We start from the raw sequence: 22,461 nt of genomic DNA on the forward strand, positions 1-22,461 counted from the left end.
TACAACTCGTCACGCAAAAAACAAGCCCTTATACGGCTATGTCGACGGAATAAAAAAAAGTTACGACTCTTGGAATGTGACCGTGAAAAAACAAAAAATAATCCTTGGTCATTAAAGCGCCTAATGGCCTGGTCCTTAAGGGGTTAAGTCGTAATTGCGATGTTACTACTTTGTTTTGCAGGATGGGGCTAGCAGGGAATGGTTAGGAGCTGAAATTGATATGGAAATTGTACCTTTGTATAGGATCGTTATATCATTAGTAATAATGACACCTTAGAACCAGGTTCACAAATGTAAAAGGTTTATGCTACAAGTATTAATTTTTCCTTCCTTATTTTTTTTTTTTTTTCAGCTCCTCAGTGTGCTGTGGGACAAAGTGGATTGTTTTTACACTCTTACCAACAACAACATAAATAAGTGGGATATGGATGATAACTCTGAATATCATGTTCTAAGCTGGGACATGAGCCGTGTGCTGAAAGAAGACATATCTGATGCCATATGGGTAAGCGTATATTTCACATGCTAATTGTATAGTGGTAATGATATTTACCGGCATAGTGCCATCCTATCCGACCAACATAAAGTGTATCCCCAGTTATAAACAACTTCTGATATGTCTTAGAGACATTTCTCATTGGTTTAGTCCTGGCTCTTGGACCAAAAATACTCCTTCAACTTTTCACAGCTTCATTTGGGATAAGTAAAAACCGCGCATAAACTGCAAAATTACAGGGAGGTGAGGAAGGGGCATACAATTGCATTACAGAGCACTTTAACTCCTTTGTTCTTGCTAATGGTGGGGGTCACAGCACAAGGTCTGCCATTAATAAGAGCTTCTTACATGTCTTCTGACATAAAATGTCTTTGTCAATAAAATGCCTACTACCTTTGCTCCAACACGCCTCATAATAGTGCCAAACTTATTGTTCTAGATCCAAAAGTAATGTTTATCTGCATTGACGTACCAGACAAGCTTGGATTATTGATATTTGAATATTTTACTTGAATTTTTTTGCTTTACTATATTCGTTTAGTGAACACATTAAAGGGATTATCTAATCAGGTCAACCCCTGTCCATATGCCCTATTAGGGCAGATGTACCTTATAAGTTCTATGTGACGGAACAGAGAGGCGCTCCAGCAGAACCGGCACATTTTAATGGCCTGCGTGTAATGCTACATGTTCTCTGCTGCGGCTTTCCCCGGTGATAACTGCTGATTTCCAGAGGGTAGAGAAGATCGCTCATTAGGGTGCAAGCAATTTTGTACATTCGGGACACAACAGGGTCTTTTTTTTTTTTTGGGGGGGGGGGGGGTTATTTTTTACTCCATTTTGAGAGCAATCTTTATTTTTATTATTTTACGTCAACTTAGCCATACGCTTGTTGTTTTGTGTGACGAGTTTTTAACCTTTTAATGACCACTCGTGCGTGTTTTTTTTTCACGTGATTAAGGTTACTTATGAGTTTTCACGGCGGAGCTTTAGCATAAGACTGCTCTCCCGGGAGGCAAAACTACTCGGTGTACTCAGTTACCGAATGTAGCTTGGGGCTTGGAGTACCGCCCGGGGTCCGTTTTGTCCGGTCCCTACTCAAGTGATCGCTGTTATTGATGAATTACGGTTTTCAACGTTAAAACATTTGTAGGCTTTGGAAAATAGAGTACTTGCTCTCACAGAATATATTCTGAGAGGATAGAGAAGAAAGTAAGCGAAGACCCATTCAAGGTCCCTACCAGAAATTACATCCAAATTCTGTGCTATTATAGTAAAAACTAAAAAACACAATTTCTTGTCTGTGCCTTCTGATCACCCCCCAGTGTGATCACACAAGTGATCAGTCAATGCTCCAGACTAAAGAATTACCTAGGCGCCTTTGGCTCTTAAAATGAAAAATTTAGTCGCCAAATTTAAATACATATATAATTTAATATTCTAATAAATTATTTTTGTCGTATTACTTGCATTTTTTTTTTTTGGAAGGATGGAATAGCGTAGTAGACTGCGCTATTTCATCCAAAGGGGTCCTGCTTTTAACATGGGAGCCTATGGGTGACTGACGCCACTGTATGACATCGGTTGCAGGTATACGTCTATGTATGGACCGTGACGTCATGGGATTCTCCAGAGCTGAAACCCCCAGCCAGAGCGCTGCCGAGACTCTGGCTGGGGACTCCGGCTTTGCAAAGCTTCTGACATCACTGTCAAATTTTTTAGGCATGTCCGCTCAGTGTTCTGGCAGATTGCAATCGGACAATACACTCTTACATGGATCTATTATCATCACTGTTTGTTTGTTTGTTTGTTTGTTTGTTTCGTAGCAATCATAATGACAATTGCCCAGGGTTATTGATCCTAATCGATCATGTTGGCATAAAATGTACTGCTATTGGAGGCACAATCTCTATAAATGCGTCTTGTTAGATTTACAATGGCTGCTGCTCTCGCAGGAGCTTTCTCTTGGCAACAATGATGCTCCCTCCCTGACCAGGAGGAAAATCCTCAACCCCTGCAGGGAGGGAGGACGGAAATGTCTATCAGATCCCTGGCAGTAATTTTGTCAAACCACCGATCGTTCATCAGTGGTTTAAAAAAAATAAAAAAATTGTAAAGGGACCTTGATTGGATTGAAATTGATCAGAAATCTTTACATGTAACCCTACTGCACCCGGATGCAGAAGGGGGACACCAACAAGACCACTTTCTATAAAAAAAAATTAATCAATCATATCACTTAAAACATACATCATGAACCAGTTATTGACCCTGTGTGGGTGAAGATGTTAAAACCCGCAAACTGATCCCTTTAGTAATGTTATTTATTTATTTAAAAAAAAGGCTAAAAATATATACATCTAATTAAAACTAAATAAACGTAAATATTTTTTTTACAGGGTTCTGAAAGCAACTATGAAGAAATGAAAGATAAAATCAACATTGCCTATTTGGATTTAAATCAGAACAGGTGAGCTTATGTTCATTCTTTTTCTTATAGCTGAATGATTGTTGCAAATATTGCTGCAAATTGTTAATGTCATAGATTTATTTGATCCCCATATTGTCATTAAATAAAGTGACAGTGGATAGGTTTATTTCTAGACCATTGATAATGGTTACTAACTTTTCAACAAAGTTTGCATAATTAAAAAGTACAATCGAATGTAGAATAAAATTTGTAACATACCTTATGAGAGAAAAAGGCTATATATTCTATATACCAACCCTCATTTCGCCTACACGTATTCTCCTTGATCAAATTTACACACGACTATCAAGTCGTCCAACATTAATCACACAAACTAAGAGTAGTGTATGCTTATCTGACCGTCCTGGCCCATGGGACAATCTCCCTGCCCTGACCCTATACAGTCTCACTCTATACTCTATTTCTCATTCTCCACCTTTGGGTTTAAAGTATTCCTATGTCCAAATACATTTCACTAATACCATAATGGGTCAATAGTGACCAAGTCAAATTTAATATCTTACTAATTTACTTTGCCTGGGGTGTCGAGCATCACTTTGTATGGTATTCTGTCACATTTCATCTTAGCCCCATAAGGCCTGACTTTATTTTATGGGCCTTATTATTCTTATATCTTCATGATCATCTGTTGATGTTTAGAACTCTGGTTATCCATTGACTAAAATCTTGTAGATCCCTTCACTCTATTTTTAACGTATTCTACACTACAATTGTCAAATTGTCATACGTAATACTCATAATTTATTTCTAGTATCTATTTTAGGATTATTATTTCTATGTTAGTGTTTATGTTGGTGTTGGCCAAGACCACGGTCCATCCGCCATTTGCAGTAGCGCCGTGTAATCGGCCAAGGCCACCCCTATATTTCCCTTCAGTTTGTCCCATTTTATGATGCTTGTTTTCATATATTTTTTATTTTTATTTTTTTTCCATTGTCTCATATCAAATTGTCTCCTTTTGACCCTCTTTTGGTACTGTCTTTGGATGCAAATTTTCAGAATATCCATGACTATACAGAAGGTCTTAATGACCTCAGGTCTTCTAATTACATGCAGTGTCACCTCTCATCTCAACTGTAGTTGGATCGGGTGTCCCCAAGAATATATAATGTCCTTTCCTCGTAGTTCATCTAACAAAGGTTTTAGTGCTTTTCTCTTTAAAAGGGTTGTTCTGGACAGGTCTGCCAGAAGTTGAATATATGTGCCATCTTAGTCCATCTCCCCCTTTTCTCTTGCTTTCCATATAATTGTGTCCTTTACATCCGCGAAGTGTATTCTATACAACACATCTCTTGGCCGGTCCATATTCGCGTTGCGTGCATTTGGGGTCCGATGGGCTCTATCCATTTCAAGTTCTGTTTCCTTAGGTTTATCTAGTATTTTAGATTCCAAAATTGTCAGTGTAGGAGGTATACGTTTAAATATATAATATACAATTTCACTGCCTGTCTAAACGTTTAAAATAATTTTATTGACAAAACTTTATTAAAAATAGTAGGGCACTGAATGCCAAAGATCTGGGTACAGACGTTGGCAACACAGATCATAGACGCACAGTGGAGCGTGAGCGATATGCACAGTCAAAGTGCACTAAGTAACAAGTGCCGAGGATAGCTGTTATTTATTAACACATCGCCTCGCTCCATACACGTGCTAACAAATATTAGTTGGTCTGATTGCCACAGGTAGACAAGATTCCCAACGCGTTTCTGCGCCCCTAAAACATAGGGGAGCGTCCTCAGGGGTATAAATTGCCTGATTGTACTAAAATGCCGGTCAGAACATATTATGCTGTTTGTTTCTTTTTCCGACGTGCACTAGACACGGATGCTGGTCTAGCGCGCGCCGGGGAAACACTAGAGCCTTATACGGCAAAGGCCCCACCTTCCATGATTGCGTCATAAAGGGATGAACGAATCGGTAAGTGACACGTCAAAACTGACGCCCACCGAATGAGATGGCCCCAAGGTGAGGACGTGACCAATCAAATGGATGCATACCGCATCAATGGTTACCAGGGGGAGCTCCAGGCGGCCGGACATACAACGCTTAATCAACACTGTCACGAATGCTGAAAGTAGGAAGATAACGTTTGTGGAGGTTGGTTACTAGAGTACAAACCTCCAAAATGATGATACTAAGAGGAGAATTTTCCCTAGCAACGGGTACAGCATATAGAATAGTAAAGAACCCGTATTAACGGGAATTAAGGCACTGTTAAAAGTTAACCAGCATCAAATAGAGTCCAGTATACTCGATCATTAGAGGAAGGGATGGTAGGATATTGATTCATTAAGGCCAGTGGTTTGATGGTTTGCATCCTGAAAATCCACTGGGCGGCCTCCTGCAGAATCCGCCTATCCCCTCCCCTCACTGGTGGTTTGACATGTTCCATCCCCTGGAATTTGATGACCGATGGGTCCCCAGAGTGAAACTCCCAAACATGCCTGGAGACTGTTGTATCCACTTTCCTAGTGATATCGCATATATGGTCCCTGATTCTACGTCTAAACTCTCTCTTCGTTTTACCAACATATTGTGTCTTGCAAACACAAGTAATAAGGTACACCACCCCCTTGGTGATGCAATTGATGAAAGATTTATTATGGAAGACATCTCCGGTTACGTTACTTTTGAAAGTTTTACTTTTCCAAATGGACATGCAAGCTTTACATCTGCCACACTGAAATTATCCTAAAAGGTTGGATGACAGCCAGGTAGTAGTATTCCCAACCTCCAGATGACTGTGTACCAGTCTGTCCTTGATATTGCGGCCTCTTCTGAAGGTAATTTGGGGCCAATCTCCAAACAAATTGCCTACATCCGGATCTGCCTTAAGAATATCCCAATACGAGGTAAGGATTTTCCTAACTTCACGGTGTGCAGCATCAAATGTCCCTATTACTCTGATGGTGTTATCCTTCTCTGGATGTATCCTAGGATTAAGTAGAGCATCTCTGTCTGCCACCAGGGCATTTTGATATGCTGATTTTAAAACCCCACTGGGGTATCCCCTACGTTCAAACCTCTGGCTGACGTCTTGAAGTCTGACATTGTAGTGCAATTTTGCCTGGCTCTGATGTATTGGCCCTTCGGTATGCCCATTTTCAGTGGTTTAGGGTGCCAACTGTCCCAACTTAATAGACTATTGGTGGCAGTGCTCTTTCTAAACATTTTTGTCTGAATGTGGCCCTGGTCCGTTTTTTCTATTTTAATGTCAAGGAATGTTATCACTCTATCCTTTATTTCAAAAGTGAAATAGAGACCCAGGTCATTGATCAAGTTAGATTCATCACATTATGGCAGATAATCCCACGCAAAACTATTTGACCGAGCTTAAATGGTTCTTGGTGGAGGCCAAGCGTGATAGGATTATTGATGCCAGAGAACTGGCATTTATTTTGGGAAACTGTCCACAGGTGGCGACTTTCTACAGTCTACCCAAAATCCACAAGGGATTTAGCCCATTGGAAGGCCGACCAATTGTTTCCGGGATTGGCAGTGTTTCACAGAATGCGAGTATCTATGTGGACAGGATCCTTAGACCATTTGTCACAGCGCTTCCATCTTATGTGAGAGATACGATGGAGGTGCTGAGAAAGTTGGAAGGTATTCGAGTCGAATCCAATGTTCTCCTAGCTAGCCTTGATGTGGATGCTCTCTACAGCTCCATTCCTCATTCCCTTGGGTGTGGAGCTATGGTGTACTTTCTCAGGGGGAGATGGACCCATTTTGGTGCACACAACCAATTTGTACTAACTCTGCTCCGATTTGTATTGGAGCATACGTTTTTCGTCTTTGATCACAAGTTCTTTCACCAGCTCAGGGGGTGGCTATGGGCAGTCCATGTGTCCCCACCAATGCCAACCTGTACCTGGGCTGGTGGGAGAAAGAATTTGTGTTCTGTGAGAAAATGGAGTACACTTCTTCCATTTTAAAGTGGCTAAGATTCATTGATGTAGTGTACTTCTCCATTTTCTCACAGAACACAAATTCTTTCCTTTTCCTTTCTTTCCCAAAATATTTAAGGCCAAAATAATAATAATTTACGTATAATGGCCAGAAATAGTGTTATTCCTCATGTACACACCTATGATCGCTTAGTCTGAAAGTCACCTAAAAGGTTAGGTAGGTTTTAACCCTTGGAGACACTACCCTTTTTTTTATTTTTTTATTTTAACGTGTCACTTTATGTGGCTATAACTTTAGAATGCTTTTACTTATCCAAGTGATTCTAAGATTATTTTCTTGTCACAGTTTTGTGAGATTATTTTCTCAAGTTTTTTTTGCAGAAATAAAATTCAGTTTTTCTCTAACACACCAGATGTTAACAGAAAAACACAACTCAATATGTATTTCTCCGGTTCTGTCGTTTTTAGAAATAAATGGCCCTAGTGTTCTACTTGACTGAAACGCAGGCCTCAGAAATGAAAGAGCACCTTGTGGATTTTGGCGCCTCCTTTTTATTGGGATGTTTTCCAGGCACCACTATAGGTTTTCAGAGGATTTAAAGAGAACCTTTCACCTCCCCATACATGTGCAGCATATAATGGGGAGGGCTGCACAAACCCTAGGGCACTTTACTTTTTTTTTCTACCTCCCTCCGTTATTTAGATATCGGTGCCGTTATATTTGGCGCCCGATATTTAAATAACCCCTGAACTGTCAACGGGACGTGTACTGGCAAGGGGGCGTGTTACTATGGCTGTGACGCTGCCCAATCAGATATGGACAGTGCCAGAGCGAGGAGAGTGAGTGAGTGTGTGCGTGCACGCTCTCACTCTTCAGCTTTCAAGATTAGTCTTCTGCCGAACTGGCAAGGGGGCGTGTCACTGCTACGGACCGTGTAAGAACTGTGGAGATTAGAGCGAGCTCTCATCTCTTCAGCTCATCAGTCTTGTATTGTCTGCCATACTGTCAAGGGGGGTGTATCTGCTACGGACAGTGTAAGCGCTCCCCAGCTAGTAGTAGTAGTAGTGACACGCCCCCTTGCCAGTTCGGCAGACAAGCTACAAGAGCTAAAGAGATGAGTGCACTCTCCTCTCCACAGCTCTTAGGGTATGTTCACACGGCAGCGTCCGTTACGGTTGAAATTACGGAGCTGGTTTCACGAGAAAACCGCTCTGGCATTTCAGACGTAATGGCATGTGCAGGCGCTTTTCACTGCGTCCATTACGGACGTAATTGGAGCTGTTTTTCCATGGTGTCAATGGAAAACGGCTCCAATTACGTCTCAAGAAGTGACATGCACTTCTTTGACGTGGGCGTCTTTTTTACGCCGTCATTTGACAGCGGCGCGTAAAAAAAATGACCGTGGGCACAGAACATCGTAAAGCCCTTTCAAATGAATGGGCAGATGTTTGCTGCCGCTTTGGAGTCGTATTTTCGGACGTAATTCGGGGTAAAACACCCGAATTACGTCCGTAAATAGTGTGTGTGAACCCAGCCTTACACGGTCTGTAGCAGTGACACGCCCCCTTGCCAATTCAGGTGAAAGGACTGATCTTCAAAGCTGAAGAGAGAGAGTGCGCGCGCACTCTCTCTCCTCGCTCTTGCTGTGGCACTGTCCATAATCGGATTGGACAAGTGTCATAGCAATAGTAACACGCCCCCTTGCGAGTACACGCCCCATTAACCGTTCAGGGGGTTATTTAAATATCGGGCATCAAATATAACGGCACCGGTATCTAAATAACGGAGGAAGGTAACATATTTTTTTTTCTAAGTGCCCCAGGGTTTGTGCAGCCCTCCCCATTACATGCTGCATATGTATGGGGAGGTGAAGGGTTCTCTTTAAGGTGCCAAAAAAATAAGAAACCTCCTCAAAATAAAGCCCATTTTGGAAACAAGGAATTAGTCTATGGGTGTAGTGAGCATTTTTACCCCACATGTGTTTCCTAGAATCTAAAAATGTTTCAAATAAAGCATAGAGTTGTTTAAATTCCACAAGGAATAAAGGAGAAAAAGCACCCTAACGTTTGTAAAGCATTTTCTCCCGCGTATGGCAATACCCCAAATGTGGTCATAAACTGCTATTTAGACACTGCAGGGCTCAGAAGGTAAGGAGAGCCATTTGGATTTTGAAGCACAGATGTTACTGGATTGGTTAGATTGGTACTCTCACAATAGGGTGAAAGTCGCTGAAGGGGTGACACTGCTGGTCCTCAGGAAAGCTGAGACTAAGCGGATGAAGATTGCTTGACTATAATGAGATGAGTTAAGTATATATCTCTCAATCATCCCTCTCCCTTATATAGTATTTTTCCCTCTCTATCTAACTTATAGGATAATAATCCAGTGACAGATGGCCTAGTGTTCACTAAGGCCTACTAATACAGAACCCCGGGTTCAGCCCCCACTACTATTACATTATCTTTCTGTTGTCCACTCTTCCCGATTCCACTGGTTCCTTGGCTCTCCTTCATCCAAGTCTTCTCCAGTCTGCAAATCTAGCACTCGGCTCTAATTGAGGCCTATTAGGGCATGCTAAAATCGAGGCTACTGTGGTCTATTAGGCTGCACTCCTAGGGAGTCGGGGCAGAGCCTTATTTCCAATTGCCCGCTAGTACAGGTCTCTTTCTTGCTCTTTCTTTCTTTCTTTCTTTCTTTCTTTCTTTCTTTCTTTCTTTCTTTCTTTCTTTCTTTCTTTCTTTCTATTTCTCTTTCTTTCTTTCTATTTCTTTCTTTCTTTCTTTCTATTTCTCTTTCTTTCTTTCTTTCTATTTCTCTTTCTTTCTTTCTATTTCTCTTTCTTTCTTTCTATTTCTCTTTCTTTCTTTCTATTTCTCTTTCTCTCGCTCGCTTTCTCTCGCTCGCTTTCTCTCGCTCGCTTTCTCTCGCTCGCTTTCTCTCTCTCGCTCGCTTTCTCTCGCTCGCTTTCGCTCGCTCGCTCTCTCTCGCTTTCTCTCTCGCTCGCTTTCTCTCTCTCGCTCGCTTTCTCTCTCTCGCTCGCTTTCTCTCTCTCGCTCGCTTTCTCTCTCTCGCTCGCTTTCTCTCTCTCGCTCGCTTTCTCTCTCTCGCTCGCTTTCTCTCTCTCGCTCGCTTTCTCTCTCTCGCTCGCTCGCTTTCTCTCGCTCGCTTTCTCTCTCTCGCTCGCTTTCTCTCGCTCGCTTTCTCTCTCGCTCGCTTTCCATAGGCGGAGTAATTGTGCGATTGCTAGATCCTGTAACTGATATGGGCATGCAACTATTGCGAGCGCAAGACCGCCATATATCCACCTTCTATAGGTGAAGTAATGGTGCTAATACTTAACTCTGTATCTAGCGTGGCTACGCAGGTACGCCGAGGACTGTTGCGAGTATCCAGTATCACATTTCGCCCTTAGACAAAATAACATAGTCAATGTAGGTTAGTCTTTTTGCTATACATTGTATCCAGGTGGCTACTTTAAATGTCAGAACCCTGGGGTGAAACATCCTGCCCGGGTTCAGTAGCCACCTCTTATTCTTTGCCCTATGTGCAACTCTAAAGCCCAATATGGTCCCTTTTGACCCCTCTGCCCTACTTGTCAGGCCCCAAGTGTGCTAACCGTGGCACAGCCTCCTCCCAAGATGGCCACCACAAAGCCTCACCGGGCACGATCCTGGTCTTTGGTTTTGTCCAACCAGGTCTACCTATCCGTCATGGGTATCCTGGACTGTCTCACACCGATCAATTACTTTCGCATGAGGGACCCACTCATGGCAATCTGCATAAAACTTACCAGTTCCCTTGGCACTTCATAGTTCGCTTACCTTCGCTAGTACTGCGCTGTACGTCCCCGTCCCCCCTTTTAATTTTTTTTAACAGGGCAAAGACTTGTTACAAATGGGAGGAACCCCATCCTGAATTGGACTTAGATGCTCGAGAGTTCTAGAATGGCTGTTATGCTGGACAGCCTTCTCGCTGAAGTCTGGGAGACACTCCAGGCCGAGGCACCTGAAACCTCCACTCCAGTCATGAGTTTCTCCTATCCACTTAGACTTTGAAAATGTTATTTCATAGAGTGGAAGCACCCAGACATGTATTTCTCCTACTCCAAATGCAAGGATCCGAAGTTCTGGCTGAGCGGCCAGCATCGCCTAAGGTAGACCCACTTGTTTCTTAACTGACCAAGCCTGCATCTATTCCCAGGGCAGACGCTACAGTTTTTGAAATGGCTAGGGCATTTTGGCGGCAGTCCCTTCTACAGGAGAAATTGGTGAACCTGGCTCATCAGTTTTTCCTCTGCAGAAAACCAACAAAAGCAAACCGTTGGGACTCGTAGCTCATTACTATGCTTTGTAGGGTGCATACCATGCGTCCTCCGATGCCTTTCTCTGCCGCGTAATGTTGAAAGTGGACAGACTGTGAAAATCCCAAGGTCATCGTGTGTCCGTCAAGGATGAGAAAACAACTGGATTTTTGTTACTCCTTTTCTTTCCCATTCTTTGGGGGGAAAGCACCCGCCCAAGTATTTTAATTTATTTTATTTTTTTCTCCGATTCTCATGGTTTATTGACTTCATTATTTGGTGTAACTGTTTAGATGTTTCTCTGCTCCTACTGCTATGGCCGGGTTCATACGTCGCAGTCAAAATATTTTTTTTGCTGCAAACCAAGACAAACCTCCAACAATTTGTGGTGATACGCGGGAGAAAACACATTTTGACCACATTGTGAGAACCTAGCCTTTATGTACAAACTGATTAGCTCAATGTCTGCAGGATGGCGTGTAGCATTGTAGGAGGAGCTAACACTAGTGTCTGCCTCGTAGTGGCAGCAGCTAAACCCAGGGCCATCACCTGTGTCCCCCAATGAACGTGACGAGAAAATGATTTTACGATGAGTAACAAAAGTATGGTCTTCAGCAATATTCAATATCCAGGCAAACCTTTCTAGGATGTGCCTGCCTTCTGTAATTGACCCTTTCACTTCCACACAATACGTTCTGTATTTACACTGTGTACATTTCCGTGCCAATTATTAATAGGTTGTTGTAAAACCAGGATAGTATTTCAAGTGCATGATCATTCTAATGGTTTGATAATTTGTAGGACTTAATGAAGAAAGACTATAAATATTTGAATAGGTTACTTGTATCAATAGAAACCTAAAAATGCCACCGGATACCAGTGGATCTATCAGAGATAGAATGTTGTGTTTTTCTTTATCTGCCCATCTACCCCCATATTTTAAAAAAGTTGTTTTCTTTTTATTTTCTTTTACATTTTTCAAATCAGTGACGGATTAGTCATATTGGCTGCTGCTTGGCATTCTGGCGATACGCCTTGTATAAACTATTACACTCTTGTAACGGTAAAAGATGAAGGCTACAACTTTTCTGATGAAATTACTGTTGAGGTCACTCAGCTCAATCCTCCATTTCAGGTGAGTTTCATGAATTACAGACTGTTTCCTTCTGTTTGTCTTAAAGGAATGGTTGAACTTTTTTTTTTTTTTCTCCCCACCCATGGTTGACACAACAGAATAGAGCAGGTGCTACAGGTTTTTAGATTTATTGGTTTCTTTCCACACAATGCGGTTTTCTACAACTCATTTGCGCCAAATAGGCTCAAGTAATCCGCCATGTGTGAACATGGTCTTAGATTTCATGTTACATGTAAGCCTCTCAGAACCTAGGTGTGGCAAAGACCTTTTTAAAGAGGCTATGTCACCAGATTTATAAGTACCCGATCTACTACATAATCTGATCGGCGCTGTAATGTAGATAACAGTGGTTTTATTTTGAAAAACAATAATTTTTGAGCAAGTTATGGGCTCTTTTAGATTTATGCTAATTCGTTTCTTAATAGAGACATGGGCGTTTTTTAACTTTTGACCAACTGGGCGTTGTAAAGAGAAGTGTATGACGCTGACCAATCAACGCCGTACACTTCTCTCCATTCATGTCCATTTGTACTCCGCACAGCTTGATCAGGAGAGATCACTCTGTGCTGTCACTTTCTCACACAATAACTTTACTGAAGTGTCTTGAGAGTGAATAAACATCTCCTCCAGCCAAGACGTGATGTCTATTCACACACCCGACACTTCAGTAAAGTTTGTGTGGGACTTAATCACAGCACAGCGTGATCTCGCGAGATCACGCTGTGCTGTGTGAATAAGTCCCACAAAAACTATACCGATACTATAAAGTGTCGGGAGTGTGAATATACATTACGTCCTGGCTGGAGGGGAGGTCTATTCACTCTCAAGATACTTCGGTAAACTTAATGTGGGTGTATGTGACAGTACAGTGCGATCTCGTGAGATCACGCTGTGCAGTGAATACAAATGGACGTGAATGGAGAGAAGTGTATGGCGCTGATTGGTCAGCGTCATACACTTCTCTTTACAACGCCCAGTTGTCTATTAACCCCTTCAAGACTGAGCTTGTTTTGGCCTTAAAGAGGCTCTGTCACCACATAAGTGCCCTATCTCCTATATAAGGAGATCGGCGCTGTAATGTAGGTGACAATAATGCTTTTTATTTCGAAAAATTATCTATTTTAAACCACTTTATGAGCGATTTTTAGCTTTATGCTAATGAGTTTCTTAACCCGTTCAGGACTGAGCCTGTTTTGGCCTTCAGGACGAAGCCGATTTTTCAAATCTGACGTGTCACTTTATGTGGTAATAACTCCGGAATGCTTTTACCTATCCAAGTGATTCTGAGATTGTTTTCTCGTGAAATATTGATCTTTATGTTAGGGAAAAAATTTGGTCGATAAATTCAATATTTATTTGTAAAAAAACACCAAGATTTAGAGAAAATTAGCAAAAATTTGCATTTTTCTACATTTAAATGTATCTACTTGTAAAACAGATAGTAATACCACACAAAAAGTGTTCAAGATTCTGAATACACATCACGTCCTGGCTGGTAGTGATGTATATTCATTATCAGGACACTACAGTAATGTTAGTGTATGTAGCTGCACATAGCGATATAACTATATTGCTAGTGCAGTGTAAATGAATGGAGAGGCGTGCATGACGCTGATTGGTCAGCGTCATACACTCCTCTGTACAACGCCCACTTGGTCTAAAGTAAAACACGCCCACTTGGGCATTAAGAAACTCATTAGCATAAAGCTAAAAATTGCTCAAAGTGGTTTAAAATAGATCGTTTTTCAAAATAAAAAGCATTACTGTCACCTACATTACAGCGCCGATCTCCTTCTATAGGAGATATGGCACTTATAATGAGGTGACAGAGTCTCTTTAATGAAAAAGCCGATTTTTGAAATCTGATGTGTCACTTTATGTGGTAATAACGTCGGAATGCTTTTACCTATCCAAGCGATTCTGAGATTGTTTTATCATGGCATATTGTACTTTGTTAGTGAAAACATTTGGTCGATTAGATTCAATATTTATTTGTAAAAAAAAACACCAAGATTTGGAGAAAATTTGCAAAAATTAGCATTTTTCTCAATTTAAATGTTTCTGCTTGTAAAACAGATAGTAACACCACACAAAATAGTTACTAGTTTACATTTCCTATATGTCTACTTTTGTTTGCATCGTTTTTTGAACATTGTTTTATTTTTCTAGGACGCTTAGAACTTTAGCAGCAATTTCTCATATTTTCAAGAAAATTTCAAAAGGGGATTTTTTCCGGGACCAATTCAGTTCTGAAGTGACTCTGAGGGCATTATATATTAGAAAGTCCCCATAAATCACCCCATTTTGAAAACTGCACCCCTCAAAGTATTCAAAACAGTATTCAGAAAGTGTTTTAACCCTTTAGGCGTTTCACAGGAATTAACTGAAACACAGGCCTCCGAAGCAATAGAGCACCTAGTGGATTTTAGGGCCTCCTTTTTTTAGAATATATTTTAGGTACCATGTCAGGTTTGAAGAGGTCTTGTGGTGCCAAAACAGTGGAAACCCCCCAAAAGTGACCCAATTTTGGAAACTACACCCCTCAAGGAATTTATCTAGGGGTGTGGTTAGCATTTTGACCCCACCGTTTTTTTGCTAAATTTATTTGAATTCGTATGTGAAGATGAAAATCTACTTTTTTTTTTCTGAAAAAAACATTTTTTTGCATTTTTACAAGGAATAAAGGAGAAAAAAAAACACCCCAACATATGTAAAGCAATTTCTCCCGATTTATAGTAATACCCCATATGTGGTAATAAACTGCTATTTGGACCCACAGCAGGGCTCCGAAGAGAAGGAGCACCATTTGGATTTCCAATTTTGCTGGAATAGTTTTCAGTGCCTTGTCACGTTTGCAATGTACTAGAGGGACCAAAACCTTGGAAACCCCCCCAAAAGTGACCCCATTTTGGAAGCTACACCCCTCAAGGAATTTTTCTAGGGGGAAAGCTAGCATTTTGACCCCACAGTTGTTTTTCTGAATTCATTGGAATTAGTCTGTAAAGGTAACAATCTACTTTTTTTTATCTGAATAACCTACGTAGTGTAATGTGTTCTGTCATTGTGACGGGACAGTCAGTCACGCGCCATCTTGACGATCCGGATCAGGTAGGTGGGGGCGGTTGATCGGGGGTGTAATAGGGGGCTGCTGGTCCTTATTTAGACCATTTCTCTCTTCTCTCGCAGAATATATTCTGAGCGAGAACGAACCGCCGCTGTTTTTACAGCGATCGCCGTTATTCGTTGAATAACGACGATCACGTGACCGGGGACCGGAAAAAAGGGTCCTCGGTCTGTGCTCCGATGACTCCGCTAACTCTGTAGCAGAGTCCACGGAGTTTAAGCGCCTCCCGGGGGTGCTATCTTATGCCAAAGCGCCACCGTGAAAAGGCGGCGCTCTGGCATAAGTACCCTTAATGGCCGCTGTGAAAACACACATAGGCAGTCATTAAGGGGTTAACAAACTAATTGGCATAAATCTAAAATTATTCATAACTTGAAAAATTGTTCAAAACTGATCGTTTTTCAAAATAAAAATCACGGTTATCTATATTACAGGGCCTGTCAGATTAGGTAGGGGATAGGGCACTTATAATCTGGTGACCGAGCCTCTTTAAGGGTTGTTGTTTTTTTTTCTTAATTATTCCTTATGCACACAATTATTTTTTCGGGGACTTTTTCCACAGTGTGTGATTAATACTCCCTCACTTGCATTTTACGGTTCTTTGTAGTGGATTTTCAGTACTGAATCTGCACAAAAAAAATCCAGAATAAATCTCAGGCTGAGTTTTGTTGTGGCCACTGACCTTTATACTTACAGTGGCCGACTTGGTTCGGCTAAGAGCACAGTACTGTTTTTGCTATATAGTTGTGGTTCGTTTTTTTCATTATTATTTCTTTTAATTAATCAATTTGGAAAAAAAAAAAAATGGCACTAGAACAACCGAAGTGGCAAGTGTTCTGTGTGGTAAGCACTTGGCCTAAGCTGGGCTGGCAGGACAACCCATTCGCTGATTATATAGTCACCATGGCAACCTCGCATCTGGTATTTGTCCAGCCCCTGTTTCATGTCCGTGCATATATAAATAATAAACATCGAATTTATTTTTTTCTGTAGTCAGAAGATATGCTGTTTGCCCAGCTTGTGATCCCAAACTTTACTAGCCACGTTACTTGCATATATACAAAGGATATGGTTTTTGCATGCTCTACAGGGACCAGACGAGTCATTATGCCACAGGAGAAAATCTCATTTGAAGCTCAAGGTAGGTTAGCAGTTATTTACTGCTCTATTATTTTGAAGTGTCAATTTTTGTGACCGGGCGTAAAAAATGGCATTAAATATTTCAAACCCCCCCCCCCCCCCTATGTGCATTAAAAGGCTATATGTAAGAACTGCCCTGGTGTCTTTACTAAATTCTAGAACGGACTCTAGGAGTCCAGTGGTTCAGTATATCCGTATCTTTGCAGTATCTGCAATTAAGTGTGTTGCCTTTTATCCTGCAGTAAAAAGAAAAAAAAAGTGAATGATTTTACTGGATATCTCATGTGCAAGAATAATGACAGGCCCCTAACAGGGATAGCAGTGTAAGGTTCTTAAAAGGTACAAAAAAAAACCATCACAGCTGACCTTAACTTTTTCCCTTATCATGACCTAACAGAGAATCAAGGGCCTTAGGCCTCATTCACACGGCAGGGTTTCCCGGCCGGGTGCCGGCCGTTCATAAATCGGCCGGCACCCGGCTGCATTAGGAATGATAGACCCCTAATGGGGCTATTCACACGACCGATTTTTTGACGGCCGGGAAATCCGGCCGTCAAAAAATAGGACATGCTCTATCTTTGCTCGGGCACCCGGCCGCCCGGCTCCCATAGAAGTCTATGGGGCCGGGTATTACACGGCCATCACCGGAATGTGTTCCGAGTGATGGCCGGGTTTCCCGGCGCTTGCGCTCTATCTCCTCCTCCTCACAGCGCAGAGTGCATGTGAGGAGGAGGAGTTGATGCCATTCTGACGAATGGCATCGCTGTACACTGTGTTGCAGGGCCGGGGTGTACAGCAGGTGGAAGGGAGCGCTGCGCTGGCTCCCTTCCCCTGCTTGTTAAAAGCACCCTGGCCCGGCGACACCTTCGATGGCGCCGCTAGTAGCAGCAGCCGCTGCTGCTGCGGCTGCTACTACTGCAGCGACGCCACTATAGCAGAGCAGGGAGGTATCTCCCCGCTCTGCTATGTGCTAGCCGCACTTTAGCTCCTTGAAGGAGCGGAATCCCCGTGTTTTCGGGGATTCCGCTCCTGGACAGAGCGCTTGATGTCTCTGTCCATATCTGGGCAGTGACATCAGGGGAAACTCCTGAAGCGGAATCCCCGAACACATGGGGATTCCCCTTCAGGAGCTGCCGCTGATGTCACTGTCCGGATCTGCCCGGCCCGGCACGGATGCATAACTTTATGCAAACCGGCCGGGCAAAATGGCCGATTTTACCGGCCGACACTCGGGCTCGGGAACGACCCGGTCGTGTGAATCCCGCCTTAGGTAGTTAAGGCATCTAGACGTTGTTTACATTTGGGTGGTTGCGCAAGCATGGCTGTAATACACGGCGGCTCTCCGGCCGCATCCGCCAAGATTGGCAGATTGCCCCAATTGAGCGTACCTCCAATAATAAAAAGGATTATAGTGCAGGAGTTTTCCCTATAATCGGTTTGGCTGTGGCTGTGTTCACATTGAGTTTTTTGCAGGAGGAAAATTCATCCTGCAAAAACTGCTCCAGTAGGTTTTTGCACAGTGGTTTGACAAAAATTAGTCAAAACAGTCGTCAAGGTATATTTTTCCTCTTTCTGACTGATTGAAATGGGGTTTTGGAGGCGGAAACCGCCTCAAGATGGGTCATGACGCTTCTTTTTACCGCGACGCTTTTTTTTTACTCGCGGTAAAAAACTCGTCCAACTCCCATTGACATCAATGGGAGGCATTTTCGGGCGTTTTTGAGTAGTGTCTTTTGGCGCGGTTTCCGCGTCAAAAAACTCGTCAAAAAAACTCTGTGTGAACACAGCCTTAGTCATGCACTGTCTGCTTGTAAACAAAGACCAGGAAAACAACTGGAGCGGCAGAGCTGTATAGCCAAAAGAAAGAAGAGAGGAGTACAAGTGTGATGGCCACTGGAATTTTTTTGTGACAGCCCATCGTTTAAATGTATCACAGCTCTTCCGATTTTTGTTTTTTTATTCTTCACCAGGAGATCATATTATTGGAGCTGGGTACTGTGCAGATATGCCAGTCTTTTTTACAAGAAAAAGTGGCCTTCTAGCTGTTGTTCCTCGTGAGAGCATCTCAGTTTTGCCAGAAGATGTTGAAGATTCTCTATCCTCTTCATTAGCTGGAGCTAGTAATCAGGTAAAATACAAATGTTAGTAATTTTTTTTCTAAAAAAATAAATATATATTTTCTGGGATTAAGGCCGGGTTCCAACAGGACGGATACGCTGCGTAAAAACAGGCAGCGTATTCGACCTGGAACCCGCAGTACATTCCCTCCGAAAACCACACCACATTGAGTGAGATTATAAGGTGGACTGAAGTTGTTACAGGGTCCAGACCTAAATTTGAATGAAAGTAATTAGCAGTTAACTTTTTCTTGTCTGCCCTAGGGCTGGGCGATTAGGACCTAAATCAAAATCATGATTTTTTTAAAAGATGTAAACTCTATTCCGTTTAACTATTTTTAGACCACACACCTTTTTGCATGCCACGCCCTCTATTTGCATGCCACGCCATTTTACTAATATAGGTCCCCTGAACCTGATGTATACTACTGTATATAATATACCGCCTCACACAGTATAATGTCCCTATAGCTGCCCCCACATAGTGTAATGTCTAATAAAATACATACTCGCTCCTCCGATCTGTGTGGATCAGTGCATATTTTCAGGTTCTGCTGCACTTCTGGAATATACTAGCGTTTCAGACATCCAATTGGTACTCCATGTTCTCATTGACCGCCATATTTACTTCTTGTCTAGCCTCAATGCGCATTTATAGTAGCAACAAAATGGATGAGATTTAGAAAATCTCATGCCCACGCTGCGGAAAAAACTCGCAGCGTAAACGTTAATAAATTGGCCTGCGGTGCAGAATTTAATTCCGCAGCATGTCAATTTATGCTGCGTTTTTGTTGATTTTCTGTTGCAGGTTTTTCCCATTTGAATTCAATGGGGGTTCAAAACCCGCAACAGAAAGCCAGTGTTGCGTCTTTTGCTGCGTATTCGCAGTGATTACGCCACAAAAATCAAAACTACAGAAAAGAAAAGAGAAATCATAATTACCCAGAACACACTCCTCCTTCCTGAAGTCCAGCCGCCTGGGATGACATTGCATCCCATGTGACCACTGCAGCCAATCACAGGCTGCAGCAGTCACACGGGCTGCAGCATAATTCAGGGAGGCCAGACCGAACTGCGATGGAGGGACGTGTCGCCATAGCAACACCTTTGTAAGTGTACGGTTTTTACCCGCTGCTTTCCATAGCGTAAAAGTTTTTCAGCCATATTTCTGACCACTGTTACCTCTGGCGATTGTTAGCAAAATTGTGTAAGTGATGGTAGGAATGTACTGTGCCCCTTCTGCTACTGTTGGCTCGCATCGGCTTATTTTGAAAGCCAAATTGTTCATATAATATGAATGAATATATATCCATTCTGGATTCTTTGGCTTTGATGCATCGAAATTTCAATGCTGTGCAGGGGCAAGCGGTTCAATACCGTCAATTTATGTATTTCGTTACTAAGCTGTGTGGCCGCACAGCTGAGTATTGAAATAAATGAAGAGAACATGGCGCACGCACAGTGCAAACCACCCGCGATGTTCTCTTCTTACGGTGACCCTATCCCTGCCCTTTTCTGACGTTTTCAGATTATCATTGGTGCCAGTAGAGAAAGGAAGGAGGATGCCCCGCTCTTCATTAGTACCAGCCGCGTCACAGTAGGAGGGAGGAACGCTCCTCTTTCCTTTCTCTACTGCCACCAATGATCTGAGAATGCGAGAAAGGGGCAGGGAGGGGACGGTCACGAGCTACACAGGTTTCCTTATGACGTGCCCGTGTCGCTCATACTGCAGTGTAGTGACAGATCGGCCCCAGGCAGGTATTACAGCAGAGCACAAGCTTGAAATAAAGACAGCCAGCATGGAGGAACATTGGGGTTAATGTGACCCACATTAACCCCAGTGTTGTCATTATGTGAGGGAAATGATTAAGTCACTTATTAATGTGGGGCACGTGGTGTTGTGAGTTTTGAACCTCCATGTGCCTCACAGTAATAGTAATTAACCTCCTCATGTACCTCACACATTAACTCAATGTTGCCCATTACAAAAGTGAGCACGGTACTTGATGGGATCATTTACTATAATGATTATAATGGGCACCATTGGGTTAATGGGTGAGGGAAATTATGTGGTTAATCCACATGGCTGTATTTGGTGCGTGAGATACAGACCGTATGTCGCCCGCTTTTCCTGGATCCAACATAGTTCAGAAAGCCGGCTCCTAGCATCATAGTCATCCATTCTGATGTGAGCCACTTCCTCCCCGCGGGAATACTGTTCCTTAGTGTAATCATGTTTTCAGTACGGGAGCCCGGCTTTCTGAACTATGTTGTATGCAGGAAAAGCGGGTGATATACGGTCTGTATCTCAAGCACCGAACACAGCCATGTAAATTAACCACATAATTTCCCTCACACATTAACCCAATGGTGCCCATTATTATAGTAAGTGATCCCATTGTCTTAATGTGAGGTACATTAAGGGCTTAATTACTATTAATGTGAGGCACATGGAGGTTCAAAATTGCTAACACCATGAGCCTCACATCAGAAAATGGAAGAACTTTATATTTTTGAGCTTTTTCTTTTATTGTTGGCAAAGTATCGTTTTGGTATTGAGTATCTTTGAAAAAGAAGCGAATGAAGCCAAAGGGGCATGTCTCTGTTCTCACTGATGGAATATGTATGTTGTTTTTTTATTTATTTTTTATTTCTTAGCATTTATGTTTTGTATTTCCACTTAATGTTGGTTGATTTTTTTCTGTTTTTAAAGGCTACATTAATGGAGTCATCCACAAGAGGAGAGACTATTCCACATGATGATAAGACTAAACTGTTAAAGGCTGCATTTTTGCAATTTTGTAGGTAAGAAATATGTTTAAACAATGAAGTATTTCTTTGTTAATATGAAGAGCTCATCTTCTCCAACCATGTAATTATTATGCTTATTTAATGCCTTTTGTTATTTCACAAAATCTGTTCATTATGGTCGCGTAATGCAGTAGAGGATAATTATAAAATAATGGCCATTTGTTTATAGCCTAGAGTGATCTAGTTATTTGTGATGCGGGTTGTCATTGTACAAAACTGTGTTGTATTGATCTGCATTATTATTATTGGCTAACTATTCCTGCATTAATCTGGCTTTCCCCTGCCTGTCTCCTTTTTTTTTTTTTTTCTTTGGTGCATGGTGACGCGGTGTCACGGGACCGCAGCACATTACATGACATTACAATAGTGATCTCACCACAGTTATCACCTTCTAAGGAGCCATATCCTATCTAAATGTACTGTTCGCCAGATGAACGCCATGTGCAGCCGCATTCACCTTCCGGCAGCACCCGCCTTGGGAATCCCCGGCCAGAGCATTGCCAACGCTCTGGCCAGAAATTGCGCTCCTAGGGGGAGCCCCTGACGTTCCATAAATGGACAGTGACGTCAGGGGTCCTGCTGGATCGGACTCCCCAGCCAGAGCGTTGCCGACACTCTGGCCTGGACTCCGCTCCTAGAGAAGCTACTGACGTCACTATCCATATATGGAGAGTGACGCCAGGGGCTCCTCCTGTAGTGGAATCTGCGGCCAGAGCGTTGCCGACGCCTTGGCAGGGGACTCCGCTCCTAGGGGAGCCCCTGATGTCGTTGTCCATATATGGATAGTGATATCAGAAGCTCCCTCTAGGAACGGAACACCTGGCCAGGGATTGTGCTACTAGAGGGAGCCCCTGACGTCCATATATGGACAGGGACGTCGGGCTCCTCCTGGAGCGGAATCCTTTGCTAGAGCGTAGGCAACGCTCTGGCTGGGG

General features: G+C 42.5%; 1 protein-coding gene across 1 annotated transcript in view; it reads left to right on the forward strand.

Annotated features, from left to right (window-relative positions):
• Window positions 1-22,461, forward strand: part of NUP133 (nucleoporin 133) — a 107,286-nt gene that overhangs the window by 45,132 nt on the left and 39,693 nt on the right. Inside the window, exons 7-12 of the mRNA XM_075862516.1 lie at window positions 353-505; window positions 2,896-2,966; window positions 12,187-12,334; window positions 16,452-16,599; window positions 18,569-18,726; window positions 21,429-21,520. Of these exons, the coding sequence (XP_075718631.1) occupies window positions 353-505; window positions 2,896-2,966; window positions 12,187-12,334; window positions 16,452-16,599; window positions 18,569-18,726; window positions 21,429-21,520 (770 nt within the window). The remainder of the gene's footprint in view (window positions 1-352; window positions 506-2,895; window positions 2,967-12,186; window positions 12,335-16,451; window positions 16,600-18,568; window positions 18,727-21,428; window positions 21,521-22,461) is intronic.

This window comes from Rhinoderma darwinii, chromosome 4, assembly GCF_050947455.1.
Source record: "Rhinoderma darwinii isolate aRhiDar2 chromosome 4, aRhiDar2.hap1, whole genome shotgun sequence".
Taxonomy (NCBI): Eukaryota; Metazoa; Chordata; class Amphibia; order Anura; family Rhinodermatidae; genus Rhinoderma; species Rhinoderma darwinii.